This window comes from Mirounga angustirostris, unplaced genomic scaffold, assembly GCF_029215605.1.
Source record: "Mirounga angustirostris isolate CCGP_5_RB_7025 unplaced genomic scaffold, mMirAng1.0.hap1 SCAF_1, whole genome shotgun sequence".
Classification (NCBI taxonomy): domain Eukaryota; kingdom Metazoa; phylum Chordata; class Mammalia; order Carnivora; family Phocidae; genus Mirounga; species Mirounga angustirostris.
This window is the reverse complement of record NW_026991709.1, coordinates 137,825,619-137,834,252: the sequence shown is the minus strand read 5'-3', so window position 1 is coordinate 137,834,252 and position 8,634 is coordinate 137,825,619. Positions and strand designations below refer to the sequence as shown.

Sequence of the window (8,634 nt, the reverse complement as noted above, 5' to 3'; positions counted from 1 at the left end):
TCTATCATCTCCCTCTCTATATATCTCTCTATATATATCTCTCTCTATATATCTCTCTCTCTATACATCTCTCTCTCTATACATCTCTCTCTCTATACATCTCTCTCTATACATCTCTCTATATATCTCTCTCTATATATCTCTCTCTATATATATCTCTCTATATATATCTCTCTATATATATCTCTCTATATATATATCTCTGTCTCTATCTCTGTCTCTGTCTGTCTCTCTCTGTCTCTGTCTGTCTCTGTCTCTGTCTCTCTGTCTTTGTCTCTGTCTGTCTCTGTCTCTGTCTCTGTCTGTCTCTGTCTCTGTCTGTCTCTGTCTCTGTCTGTCTCTGTCTCTGTCTGTCTCTGTCTGTCTCTGTCTGTCTCTGTCTGTCTCTGTCTGTCTCTGTCTCCCTCTATCTCTGTCTATATCTCTGTCTATATCTCTATCTCTGTCTATATCTCTATCTCTGTCTCTGTCTGTCTCTGTCTCTCTCTCTGTCTCTCTGACTCTGTCTCTCTCTGTCTCTATCTCTCTCTCTCTCTGTCTCTATCTCTCTATCTCTCCCTGTCTCTCTCTGTCTGTCTCTGTCTCTCTGACTCTCTGACTCTCTGACTCTGACTCTCTGACTCTGACTCTCTGACTCTGACTCTCTCTGTCTCTCCCTGTCTCTCTCTATCTCTGTCTCTCTCTAGCTCTGTCTCTCTCTAGCTCTGTCTCTCTCTAGCTCTGTCTCTCTCTGTCTCTGTCTCTCTCTGTCTCTGTCTCACTCTGTCTGTGTCTCACCCTGTCTCACCCTGTCTCTGTCTCACTCTGTCTCACCCTGTCTCTGTCTCACTCTGTCTCAGTGTGTCTTTCTGTGTCTCTTGCTCTCCCTCTGCTCTCTGCCTCTCTGTCTACAGAACTGAAAGAAGTGTTCGTAGTCTAGCTCCATTTCAGAACAAGATCTAGCAAGAACAAAGTTAGTATTCGCTTTCTCCTTTGTTAAAAAAAAATCATACAAATCACAAGTTATTTAACATTTATTTATTGCCTATATGACCCACACTAATAAAGCATTCAAAAGTAAGCCTTTTGATAGTTAACCCCTGAAGAAAATAACAATGATATTATAAATTACAAATATTTTCATAGGATAAATAAGTCACAACATTATCAAATATGGCCAAAAAGAGAGATCTAAAGATTGCTTGATGTAGTTTTCTAGGAATCCAAGAACATCTTTTTTTTATGATTACAAAAGTTTATTTAACAAAAAAGTTCAATATGAAAGTGCACATGACCTGATTTTTATATTGTAGTAAAACAGGTGCTATGGAGGGGCGCCTGGGTGGCTCAGTTGGTTAAGCGACTGCCTTCGGCTCAGGTCATGATCCTGGAGTCCCGGGATCGAGTCCCGCATTGGGCTCCCTGCTCGGCGGGGAGTCTGCTTCTCCCCCTGACCCTCTCCCCTCTCATGTGCTCTCTCTCTCAGTCTCTCTCTCTCAAATAAATAAATAAAATCTTTAAAAAAAAAAAAAAAAAACAGGTGCTATGGAGAGGGGACATGTGGAAGCAGTTGATTTCTTTTGATGAACACACCCATTGTTTATACATGTTCCAAGGCTTCTAATATGATGATACTATTTCCTCGTATTACCACCATTCCAATATTGTTCTGTGGTCCACCAGTTGCCATCTCCACACATTCATCTATCACAAGATTCATAAACAGATCGAACCCCTGCAATATTCCCTGGACATGTCTGCCACCATTTAATTTCAATGATAATTTCTTGCCCATAAATTTTTTCAACTTGGGAGGGTGAGCTTTGCTCATGATGTCTACTCAGCCAGGAACATCTCTTTTTTAAAGAATTCAGGTCCCAAATTCTTACCTAGACTCTATATGGACTGATAGATGCAGCACATACGGGTTAATTATTTTTGCTTCTGTGTAATGCACTGAATACAGCTTCCCATGTTTTATTCAATAAATGAGCCCAATTCCTTTTTCTCCAGGCATAATTCATGATTGAGCACCAACTTCTCTTCAAATCTAAATTAATGTGAAACTATATATATAGTGATAGTTTTGCTTATGAATATCAGTACTTAATCTGTCCCACATGGCAAGTAGTTCAATCTGTAATATCACTTTATGGGGTTTGTCTTTTTATATTACCCTATTTAAATTACCATATTAACATAAGTATGTAACTAAAGATACTCTAAGGATGTAAACAAAATAAACCCTGAGAAAAATATGTGCTATCATTATGAACCAAAGAGTCTGCCTTCTGAAGAGGTTATTTACAATAATACACAGAATTAGTGAGGAATGATGAACAAGGAAATACCACAGTTGATTTACTGCAAGGAAAATATGTAGCAGTCTATGTGTAGTGTGTGAGCCCCAAGACCTTCTGATGCTATTTCCTCCCCAAAAGAGTCTTACAGGCCCAGAGGCTAGAGCTTTGAAATTGCTCTGGAGCCAGGGGACAAGTATGTCTAAAGGAGAGATGGAGAATCTACACTTATTTTTTTTTCTACACTTAATTCTGATGCATGATCTACTGAAAAAATTTGGAGAAATCAGTGTACCAAAGCAAAGTCAGCAATCTTTTTCTGAAAAGGTCCAGATAGTTGATATTTTAGACTTTGGGGGCCAAATGATTTCTCTTGAAACTATTCAACTCCAGCAAGAAAGCAGGCCTACACAATATGTAAACAAACAGTCATGGCTGTGTTCCAGTGAAACTTTGTTTACGGATACTGAAATTTAAATTTCTTCTAACTTTCACATATCATGAAATATTCTGTTTGATTTTTCAGCCATTTAAAAATGTAAAATCCATTCTTAGCTCTCAGGCTGAACAAAAATAAGTGGGAGCCAAGATTTGTCCTGCAGACTTGATTTGCTGAACCCTATATGAAATTACCAATGGTATCAATATTTCCTTCATGAGTAATGATTATAATTTAGTTTATATTGCTTCAGACCTACTGGAAGAACTCAGCATTGATTATTACTTTTCTTTCCTTTTTGAGTTAATATTGCTTAAATAGCTCAAAATCCTATGTAACTTGAAAGCTGACAGTAGAAAAGATTGAAACTGATCTGTTTACATAAGCAGCATGGAATATCAAGGCATTATCCAAATTCTCTGCATTACAAATAAGTGGTGTTTTGTATCTAAGTTAATCAGTTTGAGACTCATCAGCGACAAAATTAGAAAGAATTCTGTCCAGTTCTCCATTTCATTTGTGTAGTTGTAGTTACTGCATGATGCATGATGGTCCATTTATGTAATATGACTTTAAATGGTGTTGGTTTAATTTGAGTAGTTTTTTAATTAAAGCAAACCAACATTTTCTGCTTCATTGCCTAACAGTGTAAATTACGAATGAGGATAATGCAGGAATATGAAAATATGGATAATCTAAAGATGATGATTCAAGATACTTCTCCCATATATTTTCTCTTAATGAAATACAAATAGGGCTTTTACTTGTTCTGTTAAACTACAGTGTAGGGCTTCTGCTGCCTCTCTCTTTATGCCACTGTAGGTAAATATAGGTTATAATATATTTCATTTTGAGGGAAGGGGCTCACACCACCAAATGCAATCTAACTGCAGTTAAATGGTCTAGATAAATAACAAATACAGACAAGAAGGAGGCTTATAATTATTGAGGAACTATTTGTGGGGGTTTTTTGTTAACAGAATTCATATGACTGAATCCAAAAATTCATTCAACAAGCACTTTTTGAAAGCCTACTGTGATTCAGACAAGCTGTAAGGCTAAATAACCCAGATAAGCCTTCCCTCACAGACCTTCCAATCTAGTGGAAAAAGCCATATAATAAACAAGCAAGCAATTAAATATTTAGTTTGCCATATGGTGATAATAAGATAACAGGGAGAAGGGACTATGATTTGGCAATAACTACTACTTTCTATTGGGTGGTGAAGAAATAGACTGTGGAGGTGATATTTGAACATAAAGAACTAAATGAATGGGAAAGCAAGCCATATGGATATCTGGGAGAAGAGCATTCTCAAACAGAGAACAGCAAACACAAAGGCCCAGAGACGGGACTGTGCTAGGAATGTTCCAGAACAGCTAGGTGGCCAATGTGAATAGAGAAAGGCGGGGGGGGAGGATACTCCATAAAGACAGGTATTTTTCTCTGCTTTGTTCACTGTTGGATCCTCTGCATATGAGACAGTGTCTAGCACATAGCAGGTACTAAATATCTGCAGAATGAATGAATTAATTAATAAATGTATAAGAACAGAGAGAAAGAGGGATGCCTGGGTGGCTCAGTCAGGTAAGTGTCTGCCATCTGCCTTCGGCTCAGGTCATGATCCCAGGGTCCTGGGATGGAGCCCCACATCAGGCTCCCTGCTCAGTGGGAGCCTGCTTCTCCCTCTCCCTTTGCCTGATGCTTCCCCGGCTTGTACTCTCTCTCTCTCTCTGTCAAATAAATAAAATCTATAAAAAAAAAAAAAAAAAAGAACAGAGAGAAAGAGAGGGGTGTAGATCACATAGGACCTCATAAGTCAACTGTAACAACTTTGGATTTTACTAAAGTAAGAATAGCAGCCATTCAAGGGATCCAAGCAGAGAAGTATCATGATCTTCTTTGGATTTTTAGAGGATCACTAGATTTACAGTAGATTAGACTGCAGGGAGGAAGGCCTGAGCAGGAGAACAGGAAGAAGGTTAATTCAATAATAAACGCATCTGACAGTAGAATCAGCAGACTCTGCACAACAATGATTTAAGATCTGAATTATAAGGATGTATAAAACTGGTGGGATGTTATATATTAAGTATGGTGGCAAACTAAGCTATAAGGTAGTGAACTAGAGCTAGCTGTGTATTCCAGCTAGATTTTCATGGGAGTCAGGGTACAACTGATGATCTGAGCTTCAGTGTTGTAAATTTAGATTCTTTTGATCAGTTCACACATGGTAATCTGGCTCTTGAACTCGTATCAACTAAATTCCCACAAAGAAGACTGTAGACATATGCTGCAGAACAATACAGGTTATTGGCATCAACAGAACCTGATGAAGGGGTAGGCCAACCAGATGGTTTCTAGGTGCAAATTTATAAAGGCTACAAAAGCATTACTATAATTATATCGCAACTGAAAGAACTGTTTTTATCTAGACTCCTCTCGGAGAGACTACTCTCAAAAGATAGCCACCCAGTGAACCATGTCCCCAGGATTCATAGTCTTGTGTAATCATCTACTCTCTCCTTGTATCTGGGCTGGGCCTGTGACTTTCTTCTTACCAATGGAATGAGGTGGAATTGACCCTGAATGACTTCAGGGGCCAGGTCAGAAGAAGACATCTACTTACCATCTTCTTCTCTTGAAACATTTGTTCTGGGGAAGCCATCAGCTATGTAAAAAGTCCATCTACTCTGCTTAGAAACCACATGGAGGGGTTATACAGACATTCTTTCAAGGCAGGAAACCTGTTTTGGACCCTTTAGACCAGACTAGCTACTAGGCAGATACCACCAAGTGACTCTACTCAAGAATCACCCTACCAAATCCTCCCTAAATTCCTGACCTGCAAAAATCATGTAAAAATAAAGTTGTTGTTTTAAGCCACTAAGTTTTGAGGTCATTTGTTATATAGTACTGGTTAACCAGAACAGCAGTGTTTGTGATTGGTAGGAATAACTTAATAAACCACTCAAGTAGAAGCAATATCCCTATGGGGAATAATCAAATGGTCACTGAAGATTATTAAGCCAAATTCCAATGAAAATGACCAGGTGCAGTTACATACATTTGTGGTATACATGCTTGGAGCAAAATGTTTTAGTTGCTGAGAGCAGAAGAGAGGAGACATGGCCACCAGTGGTCTTTGTTCTCACACAGCACAAGACACCCACATACGTGGATCTAACCTGGGGCATTGGCCACTGTTTCTCTGGTAAGGACACGCATTTGGAAGAAAAACAAATCATATATCAGAAGGTTGCTCTTTGAACAATGGATTGGCACATACAGAGCAGATATCTTTATCAGAATAATTCTTCATTTTTGTCATTTGAGATACAAACTAGATGTTTGAGATGGAGACTAGATGTTTGAAATTCCTCAAAGGACAAAATTCTGACTTCTTTTTAACAAAGGCTTATATTGTGTTTTCCTGACTGGTTTGGGATAGAAAATACTAAAAGCTATTACTGCCATGTTTCTAAAATCTTCTTGTACTTCCATTCTTAATGCAGGAAAAATAACACCATACAATGTGATTTGACCACTATCCTCTAAGATTTCAAGGAACAGGCATATTCTATGAATTTTCTAAGTGTCTGTCAAGACACATCTCAGCAAAACTAGGTAAGTTTAGCTTTTTTCTCACTTATGGGATTCAGTATGTAGACAGTTAATTAGTGTGTAGTATCATTTGGCTTGGAAAATACTGTTTAGAAGACTTATGACTGAAGAACTTCCTTTGGTCTTTGGTATAATTCATGAGAACAGTAATACTTAACAATAGCCAACTTCTAAGGAATGTTCATTTGTGGCAAGTACTATACTAAATAAGTCTTACAAATGTCACAAACACAATGAGGTAGATATTATTGTAATTTATATTTTATGTATTAGAAAGCTAAGATTCAGAAAGCTTTAATTATTCACTCAGAAGTACCTCATTCCTAAGTCTGTGTTCTTAAAACACTACATTATACATGGTTATAATAAGTCTAGGCCTGCCTGCAAGAGTTTCTAAACTTTGCTAAAAGGATAATTTTTTTAGTTTAGAAGTTCATCTCAGTCTTCAAAATATAAAAGAACACATTTGTATGATTTGTTCATCATTAACACTGGAAAACTATGGAAGTATTAATTTGGCATTAGATTACCATCATATAATGCCATATGTAATTGAAAAAGAATTGCTATCAATCAAAGCAACAGAAGAGTTCACCCTCAGGAAAGCATTTAACTGAACTCTTATACTCTTGAAATAAATATGAGAAAAATAATAAAGTCTTGAAAAACATCCAAACCCATTTCACATGTGATTCTAGCAGGCTTCTCTTCATTTATTTGGCCTTTAGGATTTTCATACATTGATGTTATGCCCACCAAAAAAAAAAAAAAAAAAAAAGGAAAAATAGCCATGATTGAAAATATGGATCTTATTTAAACACAGAAAAATTCCAATTGCAACACCCAGTATTCTGGGTGCTGTGTTTTATCTTTTTTTTTTTTTTTGGTGGCCAAAAAACATAAATTTGTTTAATGTGAAAACTGGTAAAGTTGGGCGTTCCCATTTAAAGGGTGTTGAGCTAGCCTCTTTGCCTTCCAACTAAAATATCTTTGAAGTTAGAAAAGCTCACAACGACGCTAAAAATCAACACAAATGATTTAAGGTCAGCATCAAGAAGGAGTTTCTATCAGGCTGATGAAACCAGATGGAGAAAAACCAGAGTACGACCAACTGATGTTTTGCCCCATGAGATAGAGCATCCCTTCCTGCTTAAAAGAATGGAGTAAATATTTCATCCCTTTTCTATTTTCCCCAACTGGATGTGGGGCAATAAGGAAAATGAGCAGCTTTCTCCTGCATGATTCTGCATTTCTGGGTTTCCAGAACCCAGAACTTGCAGAACTTGTAGAACTTGAACTTGTAGCCTCCAGAACTGTAAGAAAATAAACTTTTTTTTTTGTTTAAGGCACCCAGCTTATATTATTCTGTCATGGCAGCTTGAAGCAGACTAGACACACTATTATACAAGGGACTGACTTTTATCATGTGTCTCTCACTTTAGCCCTACAGAGAACCAGGCAATGATGGCAGGAAGTGATTCCAACTTAGTGCTGTAAGTGATTCTCCTTTATGTTAAGAATTATAAAAACTTAATGAATAACATTAAAGAGTACCACAACAAATAGGGAGTAGAGCCATGTTCATGAATATGAAATGCAATATTGTCAGGATATCAATTCAAGACATTCCAAAATGGGACAATAAGATTTTTTATTGTTCAACAAGCTTTTTTGAAAACTTACACAGCACAGCAATAAACCAAGATACTCACAAAGAACACTTGGGAGAAAAAAAAAGAAAAAAGTTTAGGGGAACTTGCTCTTATGATACTAAAACTTGGTATAGAACTTGTAAGTAAGACCAAGATATTTGGTGCAAAGATAGGCAAATAGACCTGAGTAGGAAGACGAGAACCTATATAACATGTATATGGAAGCTTGTTACATAATAGTTGACATTTCAGCTCAGTAGGGAAAAAAAATATATAGAGATGGACTCTGTGGAGGAAAAAGTAAAATTTGATCCCTATCTCACACCAAACATAAAAATCAATTCCAGATGGATTAATGATTTATATGTAAAAGGCAAAATTTCAAAACCATTAGAGTCAATATAGTAGAGTACCTTTATGACATCAAGATGAATAAACCATAAAGCAAACTAAATGTAGGCCTGAGTAGCTATGCTACTACCAGACAAAATAAAAATCAGGACATAAAAGATAAAAAGCAACAATATATGCTGGGAAAAGGAAAAGCATATCAAAAGATGTAAGCTCATGAACACAGGAACCTAAGAATATAGACTCAAAAAATGTAGAGCAACAACTGAGAGAAATAAAGTGAAAAAC

The 8,634-nt window shown here is 37.0% G+C and overlaps 1 protein-coding gene and 1 long non-coding RNA gene across 2 annotated transcripts; one reads left to right on the top strand and one right to left on the bottom strand.

Annotated features, from left to right (window-relative positions):
- Positions 1–1,521: 1,521 nt before the first annotated feature.
- On the bottom strand, positions 1,522–1,810 carry LOC123863870 (small nuclear ribonucleoprotein G-like). The gene has a single exon (XM_045903897.2). It carries the CDS (start codon positions 1,808–1,810, stop codon positions 1,580–1,582), a length of 231 nt encoding a protein of 76 aa, XP_045759853.1. The 3' UTR covers positions 1,522–1,579.
- A 2,699-nt stretch (positions 1,811–4,509) lies between these two features.
- Positions 4,510–7,852, top strand: LOC129045396 (uncharacterized). Its single transcript, XR_008505079.1, has 3 exons — positions 4,510–5,325; positions 6,235–6,346; positions 7,786–7,852. It is a non-coding gene; the product is annotated as an uncharacterized LOC129045396 (long non-coding RNA).
- The last annotated feature ends 782 nt before the right edge of the window (positions 7,853–8,634 follow it).

What these genes read in the sequence shown, in the direction of transcription:
- LOC123863870 (XM_045903897.2), bottom strand. Translation starts at nt 1,810, where the DNA reads ATGAGCAAAGCTCACCCTCCCAAGTTGAAAAAATTTATGGGCAAGAAA.